Source organism: Sciurus carolinensis, chromosome 3 (genome assembly GCF_902686445.1).
Source record: "Sciurus carolinensis chromosome 3, mSciCar1.2, whole genome shotgun sequence".
NCBI classification, from domain to species: Eukaryota; Metazoa; Chordata; class Mammalia; order Rodentia; family Sciuridae; genus Sciurus; species Sciurus carolinensis.
In genome coordinates, this window is record NC_062215.1 from 48355490 (window position 1) to 48374100 (window position 18611).

At 39.2% G+C, this 18611-nt stretch overlaps 1 protein-coding gene across 5 annotated transcripts in view; it reads right to left on the minus strand.

Annotated features, from left to right (window-relative positions):
- The window catches only part of Dnah9 (dynein axonemal heavy chain 9), a 338036-nt gene that overhangs the window by 104119 nt on the left and 215306 nt on the right, over window positions 1-18611 (minus strand). For all 5 annotated transcript variants that reach the window (XR_007107774.1, XM_047545691.1, XM_047545694.1 and 2 more), the window contains one exon: window positions 10902-11162. Coding sequence is in view for 4 of the 5 variants with exons in the window: in XM_047545691.1 (XP_047401647.1) it covers window positions 10902-11162 (261 nt within the window). In the remaining variant the exon portion in view is untranslated. The remainder of the gene's footprint in view (window positions 1-10901; window positions 11163-18611) is intronic.

Sequence of the window (18611 nt, forward strand, 5' to 3'; positions counted from 1 at the left end):
AGTTATAGAGTTTCCTATGACTTCTGTAGCAAATTACCACAAAGTTAGTAATTCAAAACAACCTGCATTTATTATTGTGCAGTTCTGGAGGTCAGAAGTCCTACAATCAAGGTGTTGACAGGGCTGCTTCCTTCTGAAAGCTCTAAGGGAGAATCCATCCCACCTCTTTTCCAGCTACTAGATGTTGTCATTCCTTGGCTCATGGTCCCATAACACTTCAACTTTACCACTCCTTGTATCATCAGTCACCTTCTCTCAACCTTCTGTCTCCCTCTTCTGCAGACCTCGTGTTTACATTTAGAACCCTCACAGTAATCCAGGATAATCTCCCCACCTCAAAGTCTTTCACTTAATTATATCTGCAAAATCATTTCTGCAATAACATTCCTATATTCTGTGGATTAGGATGTGGATCTCTTTGGGGAAGAGGCATAATTTAGTCTTTGTTCTGCCAAACAGTTGTACTTATTTGGCCCAGAGAAATACTTGCACTTATGCAATTAAGGTACACATACATGTTTTTGGCACCTTTGTCTAGTATGAGAAAACTATATTTATTTGGGTTTGTGTCTGTGTCCTCTATTCTGTACCATTGATCTACCTGTCTATTTTGGTGCCAATACCATGCCGTTTTTGTTACTACTGCTTTGTAGTATAGTTGAAGTTCTGGTATTGTGATACCCCCTGCTTCAGTCTTCCTGCTAAGGATTGCTTTAGCTATTCTGGGTTTCTTATTCTTCCAGATGAATTTCATGATTGCTTGCTCTATTTCTGTGAGGTACATCATTGGGATTTTAATTGGAATTGCACTGAATCTGTATAGCACTTTTGGTAGTATGGCCATTTTGACAATATTAACTCTGCCTATCTAAGAACATGGGAGATCCATGCAATGGAGAAAAGATAGCCTCTTCAACAAATGGTGCTGGGAAAACTAGAAATCCATATGCAACAGAATGAAACTAAACCACTATCTCTCACCCTGCACAAAACTCAACTCAAAATGGATCAAGGACCTCAGAATCAGACCAGAGACCCTGCATCTTATAGAAGAAAAAGTAGGTCCAAATCTTCAGCATGTTGGCTTAGGATCAGACTTCCTTAACATGACTCCCACAGCACAAGAATTAAAAGCAAGAATCAATAACTGGGATAGATTCAAACTAAAAAGATTTCTTTCAGAAAAGGAAACTATCAGCAATGTGAAGAGAGAGCCTACAGAGTGGGAGAAAATCTTTGCCACTCATACATCAGATAGAGCAATAATTTCCAGAATATATAAATAACTCAAAAAACTCTACGCCAAGAATAAAAATAACCCAATCAACAAATGGGCTAAGGAAATGAATAGACACTTCACAGAAGAAGATCTACAAGCAGAGAACAGATATATGAAAAAATGTTCAACATCTCTAGTAATAAGAGAAATGCAAATCAAAAGTACCCTAAGATTCCATCTCATCCCAATTAGAATGGCGATTATCAAGAATACAAGCAAAAATAGATGTTGGTGAGGATGTGGGGAAAAAGGTACACTCATACATTGCTGGTGGGGTTGCAAATTAGTGCAGCCACTCTGGAAAGCAGTGTGGAGATTCCTTAGAAAACTTGGAATGGAACCACCATTTGACCCAGCTATCCCACTCCTTGGCCTTATACCCAAAGGACTTAAAAATCAGCATACTACAGAGATGCAGCCACATCAATGATGTTCATAGCTACTCAATTCACAATAGCCAGATTGTGGAACCAACCTAGATGCCCCTCAATTGATGGATGGATAAAGAAATTGGTATGTATATATATATATATATATATATATATATATATATATATATATACATACACATACACACAATGGAATATTACTCCATCATAAAGAATAATAAAATTATGGCATTTGCAGGCAAATGGATGAAATTGGAGAATATCATCCTAAGTGAGGTAAGCCAATCTCAAAAAACCAAAGGGCAAATGATCTCGCTGATAAGCGGATGATGATACATAACGGGGGGTGAAAAGGAGGCAAGAATGTAGGAAGGAGGGACTCTATAGAGGGAAAAGAGGGGTGGGCAGGAAGGTAAAAAAATAACAGAATGAATCAAACATCATTACCCTTTGTAAATGTATGATTACACAAATGGTATGTCTCTACTTCATGTACAGAGAAACAAGTTGTACCCCATTTGTTTACAATTAAAAAAAAAAGAAAAAAGGTATACATACAAAGATATTTGTATTGGGAGGAAGTCCTAAATGCTCAACAAAAATGAATAAATAAAATACAGCACAATTGTAACATGGAATACTACTTGCATTAAATAAATAAGGTTTCAATGTATGTACTGACAAGAAATAACCTTGTTTCAAGGGAGAAAATAAGATTCCACATGCTAGTTCTTGCAGCATTTTTATTTCTGACTGGCTTATTTCACTTGGCATAATATTCTTCATGTTTATCCATTTTGTCACAAATATGGCAGGATCTCCTTCTTTTTAAAGGCCAAATAATATTCTATTGTATGTGTTACATTTTCAATCCATTCATATCTTTCTTTCTGCTGTGCATGCACAAACAAATACCACACCACAAAAGTTAAATATGGGAGGTGATGAACTGATAGATTTGTTAATTTTCTTGACTATAGTAATTATTCAGTATGTATACCAAAGAATCATGTTTATATTTTAAGTATATACAAAAAAGAAACAAGAGAAATTAAGTTAGTAGTATCCATTTGCATTTAAAATATGATGTATTCTATAATGTATATATGGTATATGTGCATTTATTCAAATGTAAATGCATAGAAAAATTGTTGAACTAAATACACCCAAATTAATATAGGATTTATCTTCTGGGAAAGCAGTGGAGCTGGAGTAGAAAATGAGAGTGACTTCATATTTGACCCTATATATCCTATACTATTTGAATTATTTTTAATAATAAAAATGCCATTACATATTATGTGGGTAATAAAAATAAATTTGCTCTAAAAATGCATGGGGAATAGACAATTACAAGTATCTTTGTGGAGGGAAAAAAGGCCATGACATTGCAAGATAAACCATTCCTAAACTAAGGCAGGAAAAACCTATAGGATTTATTTCAGTTTAGCTATAAAAGGAAAATAAAACTGCCCAAATGGAGATAAAATGTGCAGAGATTTAATACTCGCTTCTGATTTACAGGTGTTCTTTATGTATTAACTAAAGATTTATAGTTAACTTGGAAAATAATGAGCAAACAGGGAAATGGTCCTTAAATACCAAAGTCCTGTGAGTGCAGAAGGATATGTGGTGTTCATGAGTCCTTGGGACCATGAAGCCATATGTCCTTATTACATGTCCTATACCCTGGTCCATTCTACTCCATCAAAAAAGAAGTGCTATTTGAGGTCCTTTTATGGTCTGTGTCTGAGGTGTCCCAGAAGAGCTCCTATGATTGCAGAACTATTCAGAGGTCAAATGATCACATTATGAGGGCTGTGACCTAATCAGTTCATCTTAGTTTGAATGGAGAGACTGGGTTGCGACTATAGGCAGGTGGGGCATGGCTGGAAGAGGTAGGTCACTGGAAGGAGTCCTCTATCCATCCCCTGCCTTTTCTCTGTTCCCAGATCCCACCAATAAGCCCGGCAGCTTTCCTCCACTGGGTCTTCCCATGCTGTGCTGCTGCCTCACCTTGGGCGCAGAGCAATTCACTGGGCTCTCTATGGACTGAAGCCTCTGAAACTGTAAACCCCAAATAAACTTTTCTCTTCCCTAAGTTCTTCTTGTTGGGTATTTTGGTTATGAGCAATAAAAAGCTAACTAGAACAAACTCATTAACAGGTTGCAACCTGTAGAACACTGTAAACATTGGCCTACAATTAAACTTCATGGGACTATTAAGGATGATAAACTCACTCTTACTTTCTGAGGACCCTACTTTATTTTTAATTTAAAGAAATTTTGATACAGAGTCTCATTAAGTTGCTCAAGTTGGCCTCAAACTTGAGATTCTACTGGATGGAGGTAGTAGAAAAGAACTGGGGTTACAGATGTGCACTACTGTGTTTGACTTATAGGACCTTATTTCTGTACCCACAACTCAGACATGGTGCAAAGATTGGTTCTTTCTGAGGTGTTCTTTTCTACTAACTCTATCCAGTAGAATATTCATCCCAATAGTACCTGATTAATAAACTTTGTCTTCTTTATTTCCTACCTGGCCAGGTAGTTAACTCTGCCCTCTTCTTTGTTCTTAAGTCATTGAAAATTTTTAATTTTTATTTCTGTTATGTAGTGAATGCACAGTTTATAGACTCCACTAGAGCTGCAAGTCTTAGAATAAAACACCACCACAACTTCAGCTCTCAGAAATCACCACATAATTTATTATATTACTACTTCCGGATTTTGTGCATTACTGATTAAAAAAAAATGTTTACGCTGATCTTAAAAACATTTTAACATTATCAAGTGACTTACTACTCTATAAAATGAGCATTTTGTTGTTTTTCTGACCTCCTTTCTCAATGTCTTCCCCCTTTGTAGTTATGTCACTATGGTGACATAACGTGTAGTTTTAGATTAGCATTTAATAGGATTTTAAGTATTACGTGAGGCTACCAGTACCTTGATACCTAAGCCAGGCCAATATCCTTAATAAATGTAGATGCAAAAATCCTCAACAAAATACTAGTAATCCAATTTCATCAAAAAGACCACCAAACATGATCAAGTGAAATTTATTCCTGGGATGAAAGAATGGTTCAGCATTTGCAGATTAATATAAATGTGATACACTGCACTAACAGAATGAAGCATGATTATATGGGCATTTCATCAGATGCAGAAAAAGTATTTGCCAAAGTCAACATTCTTTTATGATTAAGACACTCAGCAAATTAGGTGTGGAATGAATGGATTTCAATACAATAAAGGCCATATACAATAAGTCAAGAGTTTATATACTTAATGGAGGAAAATATGGACTCCTTTCCTCTATGATTCAGAAGAAGACAAAAATACTCACTCTTACCACTTTTACTCAACAAAGTTTTGGAAGTCATTGATAGAGCAATGAGACAAGAAAGAGAAATTAAAGGAATGCGAATAGAAACAGAAGAAGTGAAAGTATTGCTGTTTGCTGCTAGCATTATATATAGAAACCCTGAAGTTTCCACCAAAAAAGAACCTGTTAGAACAATTTTAGTAAATTTATAGGATTACAAAATCCACAGTCAGAAAGCAGTAGCATCTCTCCACACCAAAACTGAGTTTTCTGAAGGGAAAATCAAGGAAATAATCCCATTTACAATGACTACAACAAAACTAAACCTTAGGAATAAATTTAACGAAGGCAAAAAAAAAATTGTAAATGTAAATGAAAGAAATCAAAACCACAAATACAAGGTATTCCTTGCTTATTAACTGGAAGAATTAATATTATTAAAATGCTACCAAATGTGATCTATAGATTCAGTGCAATCCTTTCTGACATTCCAATGTAATTTTCCTAGACATAAGAAAAGGAACCCTAAATTCCTATGGACTCAGTCACACACACACACACATACACACACACACAACAACAACAAAAAAACCCAAATAACAAAGACAAAGCAAAAAGAACAAATCTGAACATATCACAATACACGATTTTTCCCCCCAGTACTAGGGATTGAATTTAGGGCCTTGTGCATGCTAGGTAAGCACTCCGCCACTGAACTATATCCCCAGGCCTTTTTATTTTGTTTTGAGACAGGGTCTCACTAAATTGCCCAGGCTTGCCTGGAACTTGCAATCCTCCTGCTTCAGCCTCCACAGTACCTGGGATTACAGTTGTGTATCTCTGCACCCAGGACACAATATCTGATTTTAAACAATACTACAAAGTTATAATAATTAAGACAGAATAGATCTAGCTTAAAAATAGATCTATAGATGATTGGAACAGAATAGAGCCTGGAAATGAATCTACACATGTATAGTCAATTAAATTTAAACAAAGTTATCAAGAAAATACAATGGGAAAATACAGTCTCTTTAACAAATGGCACAGAAAAAACTGGATCTCTCTAGGCAGAAGAATGAAATTAGACCCCTACATCACACCGTATTAAAAAGTCAACTCAAAATGAATTAAAATCTTTAAAATAAGACCTGAAACTGTAAAGTTACTAGAAGAAAACATAGGGGACAAATGTATACTATACTGTTCTGGGCAATGATTTTTCAGATTGGACTCCAGAAAAAAACACAAGAAGACAAATTGGATTACATTGGAAAAAAAAAATAACTTCTGGATAACAAAAGAAGCAACAAAATAAGGAGAGAGCCAATGATTGAAAGAAGATATTTTCAATCCAATTGAGGAATATTAAATCTAAAACATGTAAGGAACTTGACTCCAGAGAAAGAAAATAGTCCAATTAAGAAATGGACAGGGGCCTGAAGGTGTGGTAGAGCACCTTTCTAGCACACACAAGGCTCTGGGTTTCATTCCCAGAACCCCCAAACCAAACTAAAACAAAAGACAGAAGGAAAAAGAAAAGGGCAAAGGACCTGAATAGACATTTCTCAAAAGGACCCACATGAGTGGCTAAGAAATACAAGAGGGGAAAAGAAGGAGCTCAGTGTCACTAAATATCAGGGAGATTCAGACTAAACCCACAGTGAAGTATCGTCCATACCTGTTAGAATGGCAATTCTAGAAAAGATGAAAAATAAGTGCTGGTGAGGACATGGAGAACAGGGAGTCCTTGCACACTGTTGGTGGGAATGTAAACCAGAACAGACATCATGGAGAGGAGAATTGCCAGATGATCCAGTAATGCCATTTCTTGGTATTTACTCCGAGACTTCAAACTGGTCTGCAAAGAGATAGCTGCACTCCTGGTTTTGTGACAGCACTTATCACACTAGCTAAGATGCAAAATCAAGTTAAGGACCCAAGGGTCTATCACTGGATGGGTGCGTAAAGAAAATGCGATGTGTCAAACTCTAAGACGGGGAATACATCTAAGTTTCTTGAGGTCTATTTCACAGTGTGATAATTAAGTCCTGTGCATTTTGATATCACTTAGGGAACATATTTCAAATCCTCTCATTATAAAAAGTATTAAGTATTTGAGGTGATGGATATCCTAACTAGCTTGATTCGATCATCCCACATTGAATTAAAAAATCATAACATCATTTCATACCCCATAAATATGTGCAATTATAATTTGTCAATATATAATGAGGACAAATAATAATTAAAAAGATTACTCAGACTGCTCTAATGGGCAAAGACAGCACTGGAGCAAGGGTGGACAGAGACTTGTAGAGAAATTGTCAATAGCCCTAGAAAGAGATGATGGTGGCTTGGACCAAGTGGCAGTAGTAGAGATGATATAAAGCATTAAAATTCTGGATATATTTTGAAATTGATAAAATTTGTTAATAGATTGTACAGGAGTATAAAGAGCACATTAATTCTATAAAGAACCCATTAATTCCAATTTCTTTGTCATAGGGATCAAGAACTTCAGTGACTTGCTGGGTATGATGGTATATGCCTTAATCCCAACAACTTGGGAGGCTGAGGCAGGATTGCAAGTTTGACGCCAGTCTCAGCAACTTAGCAAGGCCCTAAGCAACTTAGTGAGATCCTGTCTCAAAATACAAAGTAAAAAGGGCTGGAGAGGACGTGGGGAAAAAGGTACACTCATACATTGCTGGTGGGACTGCAAATTGGTGTAACCACTCTGAAAAGTAGTATGGAGATTCCTCAGAAAACTTGGAATGGAACCATCATTTGATCCAGCTATCCCACTCCCCAGTTTATACTCAAAGGACTTAAAATCAGCATACTACAGTGATGCGGCCACATCAATGTTTATAGCAGCTCAATTCACAATAGCTAAGCTATGGAACCAACCTAGGTGCCCTTTAACAGATGAATGGATAAAGAAAATGTGCTACATATACACAATGGAATATCACTCAGCTTTAAAACGAATGAAATTATGGCATTTGCAGGTAAATGGATGGAACTGGAGAATATCACGCTAAGCAAAATAAACCAATCCCCCAAAACCAAAGGCTGAATGTTTTCTCAGATATGTGGATGCTAATTCGCAATAAGGGGGTAGTTAGGGAAGAATAGAGTTACCTGGGATTAGACAGAGGGGAGTGAAGGGAGGGGGGTTCTGGGGGGAGGAAGGAGAGTAGAAATGAATTGGACATTATTACTCTATGTATGTGTATGACTACATAACCCGTGTAACTTTACATCATGTACAACCAGAATGAGAAGTTATACTCCATTTATGTATGATGTGTCAAAAATGCATTCTACTGTCTTGTGTAACTAATGAGAACAACAACACCAAAAAGGGCTGGGGATGTGGCTCAGAGGTTAAGTGCCCCTGTTCAATCCCTGCTACCAAAAAAAGAAAAAAAAAAAAAAAAGAACTTTGGTGACCTCTGTCAGGCCACACAGCAAGTCAGAGGAAAACACCCGTCATATTTCCATTTCAGCCCTTTTGTGGCAGAAGTATGTGCACTTGCAAGTCCAGCTCTAGTTTAAGTGTCCTATCCTATAACTTTATGAGTTTTTTGGCTATAGCATATGTTTATTTCTAACAGTCAATCAATCAATCAATGAAACATGCAACAAATTTAAAAGTATTTATGGGGTGTTCACTTTGTTTCAGTTTTGTGGGAACAGGAGTTACAGTGCTGGTTCTAATCACATCATCAACAATGAACATTTACTGGGTGGCTACCAGTTGTTTTCCGCTTTTCATACGTTATTTCACTTAATCCTTAAACAACCTAGTGGGGACTGTACTACCATGATCTCCACTTTCCAGATGAGGAGATGGACTCAGAGAAGATGAAGTCATTGCTGAAGCCCACTGCACAGCCAGTGTTTGCACTCAAATCATCCTAGGAAGTGTTATCCTTGTGTCAAAGGATCTTTGGAAAGACATCAGTCTTCTAGGCAAGAAACAGTCAGTGAATATGGTGGGGGATGTATAAATAAAATGATCCTGTCTGTTGTGTTCTAGAAACCAGGAAGAGAAGAGAGTGTTCTAGAATGTAAGCTTGGTTTTGAAATATAAGTAGAATTTAGATGGGATGAAAAGAAAGGAGAAATAATCCTACATGGATACAGTCTAAGTGAAGGTCTGCAGATCAACATAGATACTACTCTGGAGGATCAGAGAAAAGCCTGGCGTGGCTGTACTGAAAGCTGTAGACTGCCAAATGGTGGCACGATAGGACCACCTGGCCCATTCCCTTGGTAGCAGTTGCCCAATGGAGAAATTGCATGTTTTCAATTGAGGTCAAAGCCCATTGAAAGGTTTTATTGGCCCTAGATTCCTTTACTGATGCGGGTTCCTCCGTCCCCCATAATAAAAACAAAAGCTAGAATAGAATCACGTTTCACAGCAAATAAAAATTTTGTATAACTGTATAGAACTATATTTTGTAATATAGTTAGTTTAGTCTGATTTGCTGAGGTCCTAAACCAACAGATGCTATGTTCCAAATGAGGTGTGAGGTGGAAGAACTAAAGATTTCAGATGACTAGTGTGTTGACATATAATTCCTTTTACCCTTGACCAGGATAAGAAAAGAGCCAGGAATTTGGAGATTATGAGGGAATTTTTAGAGAGATTTGTGGGTGAGTCCCACCCGCTGTGTGTTTAAGGGAGATTGTGGGGTCAGTTAGCCCTTCTACGTAGTATCTAGAAAGAGTGGTTTAAGAAGATGACTTAGTGAGCTTAGCAATATGTTTCTCCTGCAGTCTGAGTGACACAGTGGACGTAGTTCCAATTTACACTCCAGAAATTTAGAGTGTGTGAGAAGAACTGTCTAGTTCCCCAAGAATGGAGCTGGAGAGCATATGCTGTTGGGTGGCCAACGTGCTCAGGGCTTGTTTGGGGAAAGGGGACACAGGTGCCTTTGAGAGATGAAAGGTGAGTCAACTTGCAGTCAACTTTCATTTTCTCAGGAGAACCAGGAGAAAGCAATCTGCATCCCTCCAATGACTGGAGTGCCTCCAAAGAATCTGTGTGTTCATCCTAATAGAGGAGGTTGGCTTGTCAAGTCAGTCTCTTATGCCATCTTCTAATGACATGGATCTGACTGCCTCCTTTTCCCTCCTGTTTCCTTTGCTTTGCAACTATGATTATTCAAATGGGAAAGAAAGTTAATTGTGAAAAATGAGAAATGAAAGAAAGAAGCTAACTGTGTGTCCTCCCCCCATCTCCAGAATATATTCAAAGGGAACCAAAATATAATTGCCCTAATGAATATATCTCAAAAATCACACTTGTTCCACTGAATGGTTTTATATGTGAATTGAATTTAGTTGACGCAGAGTAACTATGTGTTGCCATTTAGTTGAATACTTAACTAATTTTGATTTTGTGTTTTTTCATAGTCTGGAGCCTATACCTTATTTTAGTCTCATATCTTAAACATTTGAGAAAGAGACTTAGAAAACTCTTGTACCCTACGGTACCTAAAAGTCAAAAGGACCCTGGGCTGCTATAGTGAAAGATCTTGGGATTGGATTCTTAAGATGTAAGTTCAAGTCCTGGCTCTAATATTTAGACCTGTGACTTCTGGGAAAGTGAGTGCCCTCTCTGAGCCTTGGTTTTCTCATCTGTGAAGGGATCGTTCATGTTCCGGTTGGTTCTACAATTAATATCTTTGGGATTTCATTGGTAGCTCTTGACCCCTGACACATAGTTAAATGAGTATTTGTTTACTTAGTGAATAAAGCAGTGACAGCTGGGGTGCACCCTAAGTCCTCCCAACTCTGCCCTTGCATCTCTTGAGGACACCAGGGCAGCAGGGGGTCTCTTGGCCCTCCCTTGGAGGTAGTCAGGTGTGGCAGACAACCCTCCTACCTTGTTGAGGGTGTTAAGGGCTGCCTGGGCTGCTGTGAGTGCTGGCTCTGCTTTAGCCAGATCTTCCTCACAGTCCTTCTGCTTCTGCTTCACCTCTAGCATGATGAGGGCCACCTTCCGTTCCTCCCCGTCTGCCATGGCTTTCTCTCTGCTCACTTTATCAGTCTCCACGCCTACCACCTGAATCAGTTTGTCTGCATCTTCATTCTTCTGCTTCAGCTCCACTTCCTGGGTAGCCAGCTTGGCTTTCAGATCATCCACCTGCATCAGAGAAGCGAAAGGTTTAGCAGGAGTAAGGTGGACATGACCCTGAAGACCTATTTTTGCAGCACAGAGAGCCAACTCCTGATGTAAAGGTGCAAAGATATGTACTCAGGTGAAACCCAGCTTTCTGGTCTAGGAAGGAAACTGAACTCTCTCTCCCCTGTGGTGGAATATTCTAAACAACTCTGATACTTCTCCATGATATCCAAATGCTTTGGTCTTCTTCTCACTGACAACGGTATGTCTTTTAAAAAACTTCATGCACCAAAATTTTGCACATAGAAGGTCCTTAATAAGGATCAGTTATTTGATTAAAGTTGGCCAATGTGGAATGTGCCTGGAATATACAAAAAGGGAATGTCTATGGTGTAGTCTGAGAGGTCAAATATACAAATGGATAATGGTCAGGCTGTATATAAAAACAGAACTCTGACCCACAACCTGCAGCAACCTGCCCAGGGAAACTAGCCCCTTATCTACAATAACCACATCAGAAAGTCATCCTGCTCTAAGCTAGATTATGAGAAGTCAGGTTGCTATCTCCAGTAACAATCCAGGAAGACTAACAATAACCCCTAGAGCAGTCAACCTCCAAAAGCCAGGACTTGATTAATAATGGACAACTTCCTTAATTTTTGTCCCTTATTCCTACAAAGGATCAATTAAAAAAAAACAAAAAAACAAAACAAAACAAAAAACCACTTTCCCCTAACCAGTTATATAGGATGCCCACTTTTAGTGAGCCCATCTGCCTCTCCCTTAGCTCCACTCAGGGCATACGGGAAGTCTTCCCCTTTGTCACCATCAGAATGAGGCAGAAAAATAGAAGAGCTTGATGACATTTAGTCACAGAGCTAAAAACCAGTGATGGTGGCAGACTCCCTTGCTGTAGCAAGCTCTCATTAAATAGCTGGATACTTCTCATTGGCTGGTCTTCATATAGTTCCACACTCCTTACTAGAAATAGATGACCAGGTTAAAATGTGACAGCAAGAACTCCAATGGTCCAGGCCACCTGATTCACCATCCAGCCTCTGAAGTCCAACATTGTTTGGAGGCATAATGAAGAGTGGGAACATAAGTGCTGGTAAACCATCTATTTGTCTCATGAGCTGGAAAGAGAGGGATGGTCTTCTCTTTACACTCAAATCAGCAGTGTGGTGGTTTCGTAATGTGCTTCCTGGACCAGCATCAACTTTGCTTCGGAATGTGTTAGTCACGCGAACCCCAACCCCTATTCCAGACCTACCGAGTTAGAAATTCTGGAGGTGAGGCCTGACTCTACTGTTGATTCTGATGCCCCTCTAGGTTTGAGAATCACTGGTCTAGTGTAACAGCCTTTTCAGATGCATAGGGAAGACACAGACGTGTTTGTTTCATGAAAGTAAAAACGCTATTTGTATTTGCAATATGGTTCATAAACTTTACATTCCAGAATGACCTCTTGCCTTTATTTTCCTGCGGTCTTTTGCACGCAACAAGCAAAGATTACTTCAGAGCTCCTGGAACACGTCAAACAGATTCAAATGCTTTATGATGCAAAATACATAAGGGGGAAAATAAAACTGAGGCTTAGACGCCACTGATAATTCCCTTTTCATGGCAGTTCAAAAGAGAAGAAAAGGAAAGGGGAAAAAAAAGAATGCTCTTTAATTTTGTGTATTCATGGAAACTGGAGACTTTGTGTTAACCTCAAATAGAGGCTTGCGCCCTAGAACTCCTCTTATATTCACATGTTGGAAGGTTAATCTGTTTCCATCTCCTGTTGTTCAGCTGCAGAGAGTTATTTCTACAAGGACAAAGATGCAATTGTAAATCAAAATGATTGAGTTGCATAATCACTCCAGTCAGCAAACACACCAGCAACTTTTTGTTCCTTTTTAAATCTTGGGAGATTTGAGAAAATTGAAGTGGTTTTTTTTTTCGATTATTGTTTTGTTTTGTTGATTGCAGATATGGCCTGTGACCTCAAGGCCCAAGGTAAATAATCCCCTGCACTGTGAATGGGAGCTTAATAGCACTTAATCTGTGTGACATGGAGCGACATGAGGGTCCTGCCAGTCAGAATTAGGCCACTCCCTGTGAAAATCAGAGAAGGCTGAACACAGATTCATTTTATGATTCCTTTGCAGTAGAACAGGGGATTGGAATAAATTACATTAAATCTTTCTTTTCTCTTTTTCCTTTATTCAAGACACCTGTGACACTTTGGATCTCACCTTATATAGACACCCCCAAACCTGGACAGGACCAGGAAGAGGGACAGTGCCCTGATCATAGAAGAGACCCTTTCCCTCAGTCCTGCTGGCTCCATGAATTGTGAACATGTGTGGTAAATGGGGGAAAGCTGGATGACAGGGGTGACAACATGGGGGCATGGGTGGCCCCTTCTTCAAGGACCAAGCACATGATGACAGATCAAGTTTCCCAGGGCCTTTCCCCAGAGCTCCAGACTCCTTGGTGGTGATGCTGAGGAGAAATCAGAGGAACTGAGAAAGGGTGTTTTTCTGACAAAACTGCACGTGTCTTCCCACGTTGCCCATAGTGGAAAATTCTGCTGGTTCTTCTAGGTGTTTTCAGAGGGATGGAAAATATCACCATTTTCCAGAGAAGAAGATGAATGAGGGTGATCAGCAGCAATGAATACTGCACTATGGATTGGCAGTCTAGAGAATTCCTCTACTTATTCTGTGTCTCCATACTCAATCAGCACTTCCTGATAGGAATTTGGATTTCAAGGAAGTTTCTCTTAGGTACATGTGTTTCCCTTCGATCTCTGCTATGTTTCTGTGTCTAGTAAAAACTTTCTATTCCTATTCTGGCAATATAGTTTAATTTTCCTTTGGAAAAATCCACCTTCCCAAGTCCTTATGATTTTGGAGTAGGGTGGACTGATTCCCATTGTCATTTGGTGTTAGTGTGGCTAATGAAAGTACCCAGGTCACAAAGATGGTGGACTAAGGGCAATGATTCAAAGACATTAATCAGAGCCAAGACCATTCACCTGGGAACCTGGCTGAATATACTGGGAAATAGACAAAGTGGATGAAATATATGCCTGAGTTTGTCATGGGCCATGGGTCTTATCTGCCTGAACAGAGTCTAAGAGAGAGGAAAGAAAGGAAGAGACCAGAGCCCAGGAATGGAGGAGTCATGATGTACAGGATATCTTGCAAGAAACTATTGTCAACTGTGTCCAAATGAAGCTCTATCTTTGACTTTTTAGTAGTATGAAACAATTCACCTGATTTTATTTGGTTTCGTTGTTTTTTCTAGACCAACTTAAGGTAAATTTTGTTGCCATCAAGTGTCCTGATAACTATTTCATGTGATCTTAAGGTTTTCTCTTTCTTCTTTCTCTCTGCTCCTGTCCCTTCCCATCTTCCTTTTCTTCCTTTCATTTTTGTAATTTTCTTCTTGCTAAATAAATTTTGAGTTAGATGTTTTTTTCACTTGAACCAAAAAAAATCCAGACAAATATATCATCATGAATTAATAAACCACTAACTTAAGGTAAGTTTGGTGGCATGAGATTATTTGAAAACCCCAAGATAAGCTGAATTTAATATACATGAATCACAACACTATATTATACCTCATAAATATGTACAAATAACATGTGTCAATCAAAAGAATTAAATTTTTTAAAAAAGTATCCAGATTGACAGACATGTGGATTAAATCCTATATGCAAGGAATTGGCAATAGCCTTTAGCCTTTTGTGAACATTTCTTCAACCAACAGTCCCCTCTTCCTCACAAATACAACTGAGTTATATATAGAAATGAGGATCACAGTGTCTTCTGACTGTGACAGGGAGGGATGAAGGGCACCCAAGTCAGGTTGGGGACTCTGAATGTGCCAGGAAACAGACCACAGTTTGCACCAACTATGAAGACTGCAGTTAAAGCTGATGTGACGACAGAAGATGACACCTAAGGACCCAGCAGGACCAGCCTCCCTTCATAAGAACCAATGAGATCTGGTCGATCTCAGTTTATTAGCTTCTTCCTGAAATCTCATTCTACCACAAAAAGGAGAAGATAGAAAGACCCTTCAAAGGGTCTGAACTGACTGCCTTCCAAAGACTAAGTTTTTAACCTGTTCCAATTATATAAGAAAATACTTGATGCCGGAAAACTTATAAAGTAAAAAGGTTTATTTGGCTCATGGATCTGTGGCTGGAGGGTCCAAACAGCATGTCACCAATGTCCCAGTGATGAGGGTGCCCTAGCTGCATCACAAGATGGCAGAAAAGTGGAAAGGGAACTGGCCGTATGTAGAAGAGGCTAAATATATGCAGTGGCCTCACTTTAGAACAACTTACTCTTTCTGGAGCTAAGACCATTCATCCTTTCCAGGGCTAGTGACCCATGGCCTAATTACCTTGTATTAGACCCCACCTCTCAAAGTTTCCACTACCTCAACATCACCAGAGTGAGGACCAAGCTTCCATACAAGCCCTTAGGAAACACCCAAACATACCTAAGCTACAGCTCCTGAAAAGATTATCTTATTGACATGCAAGGTTTCTCTCTTAAATAAACTAGATGATGCAGAACTAAGTCAAGTTCAGTTATAGAAAACTGAAGCTACATTTATGATCAACTCTAAGTATGAATTATGAGGCTAAACTTTAGATTATCATAAATGGTTGATTTTTGTCACTCTTACCACAATCATTATTACTTTGGATACAACTAATATTGCTAAATAAATTTGAATCCTGAGTCATTTAGCCTGCTCCCACCAGGATTGTAAGTATTAAAAACTGTCATTGTCAAGTATTAGGATTCTGATAACAGTATAATTTGAGTCATTATCCTTATGCTATGATTATGATGGTACATGTTAGTCTTTTTCTACCAAAGAAACAGTTGCAAATGAATGGTTTACACCAGAGTTAGGGAATCTCAAATTCCATTTTTAAATAGAAGAATCATCATTATAACCATCAATAGGTATTTATGGAATCTAGACCATGTGCCTGTTACTGCCCCAAACTACTCTCTACCCCTACTCTGTACTTGTAGGTGATTTGAGGGCTCTTCATTTGCTAATTTATTTATCCAGTCATGGTCCAATGACCTACCCAGTTTTTAACTTATAGAACACCTACTATGTACTGGTCTCTGAGATAGAATATAAATGGATCCTGGCATTTGTCTTGGAAGAACTGATAATAGCACAGCATGATATATGCAGAAGAAACATATACCAAGGAAGAAACCTCAGAGAAGGAATGCACGATGGCTTGGAGATTAGAAAGGGATTTTTGGGATGGATAGCAAATGGTTCAGGTCTTGGCAGGGTTGAAGTCATAAGGTGAGAGCACTTAGAAAGGAGTTTTGGGGGAACCACAAAGAGCGCCAATGAACTCCAGAGTACTGTGCGGAGGAAGGAAAGACTGAAACAATACACAAGGCAGCACTGATCATGAGTGCTGCTGGGATATGCTGAGACTGAGGAGAACACTGTTCATTCATTCATTCATTCATTCATTCATTCAACAAAATGTTAAATGGGTGCTCCCTCTGTGCAGGCATTCTTATGCACTTGGGATAAATCAGTGAACAAAACAGACAAGGATCCTTGTCATTACAGAGTCTATAGCCAAAGGATGGAGGTAGATAACAAGCGATAAATGTACCACATAAGTAAATGATAAAGTATGCTAGCTGAGGGTGTGTGCTATAGGAAAGACAATGCAGTCGGACAGACTAAGGGAAGGGGCTGCCATTTACAATGGGGTCATCAGAATAGGACTCATTGAGAAGGTGGCATTGGGCAAAGAACTGAGCCTTGACGATGTTAGAGGAAAGATGTCCAGGGAGAGGGAAAAGACTAGTGCAAAGGGCTGGTGTCTGAGCAGAGAGCAAAGAGAAAGTCTGATGGGAGCCAATGTCCCAGGGCACGGTGGTAGGAGATGAGGTCTGAGAGTCACAGGGCAGAGCCGGAGAGAAGCCTGGAGCCACTCGGGGTGGGGGGAATGGGAGTTAGCCCACGGTTTTACTCAGAAGCGTGAAACAGTCTCATATGTGTTTTAAATTGATCACTTTGCCTGTTCAACTTGACAATAGACTGTAGAGGGACAAAAGTAGGAGCAGATACGTGAGTTTGAAGAGTGTCATGGCGATCCAGGTAAAAGATATCAGTGGTTCAGACATGGAAGGGGTGGGTAAAATGGATGTGGAGAGATTTGGGGCATACTTTGAAGTTACAGCCTAGAAACTTCTGATGAGATAGGTGGGAGTATAAGAGGAAGAGAGGAGTGAGAAGAGTCAAGGATGAACCTGAGGATTTTGTCCTGTGTGGATGATGCCATGAGTCCTGGGTGAAGCAGGTTTGGAGTTTGGGTGAGACTGAGAGTTCAGCCTATTGAAAAAAATTTCATTAAGAAGATTCCAACGGAAGACATTGAAAATGGGGATACAGAAGAATGGACATTGAAAATGGGGATACAGAAGAATGGGCATATTTCAGAGATATTTAGAAACACACAGGACTTTTTTTTTCTTTTAAAATTTTTGATACAGGGGGTTGAACTCAGTTTTACCACTGAGCCACATCCCCAACCCTTTTAATTGTTTTTTTTTTTTTTTTTTTTTTGAGACAGGATCTCACTAGGTTGCTTAAGTCCTCACTAAGTTGCTGAATCTGACAGCTGGTTTTGAATTTGTGATCCTCCCGTGTCAGCCTCCCAAGCTGCTGGGATTACAGGTGTGTGACATCATGCCTGGCTAGGATTTGTTAATTCTTAAATGTCTAAGTGACAGAGTCTAAGATAACCCCCAGGTTTCTGGCCTCGGTAACTGGGTAGCAGAAGTATCATTCATTAAAGTTGAAAATACATAAGGAAAAGATAGATTTTTGTGGGTTTTGATACTGAACCTGATGCCAGGACTTGGCAGGATAGAGCTGAATTCACTTAACAGTATCATCAGTCCCCTCCTTATTAAATAGAGGCCACCTAAAACAGGAACACAGACATGTGTGCCTTCACCATTGTCTGCTCAAGGACCCAGCATCTCACAAAACAGAATACTGGGTCCTGCTCTGTGAGAGGGTCAGAGTGTCTCAGAGCACCTTTCCCATCCCTTACTCCCTGGCAACCATTCTTTACATGCACCAATCAATAGTTCCTAGAGGATAAGTTGGTGGGAAATAGAACAGGGAGGGGCTGGTAGGAATGCAGAATGTTCTAGGAGCATGGTCATGAAGGGAACAAAGGAAGAGGAAGAGGTGGGAGATGTTGAAACAATCTGACAGTACTGCATTCTAGAATTGTGTTTTATAAATTCGGAGATTGAGACTGATAGACGAGATGTTACCTTTCTGTAGCAAAGGTACTGAAAGATATGGAAAATAACAACCCCCAAGAAAAGGCAATGATGGCCCCCAAGGAATAAAGGAGGACAGGGTGATCCTGGAGGGGAGGAGAGGAAG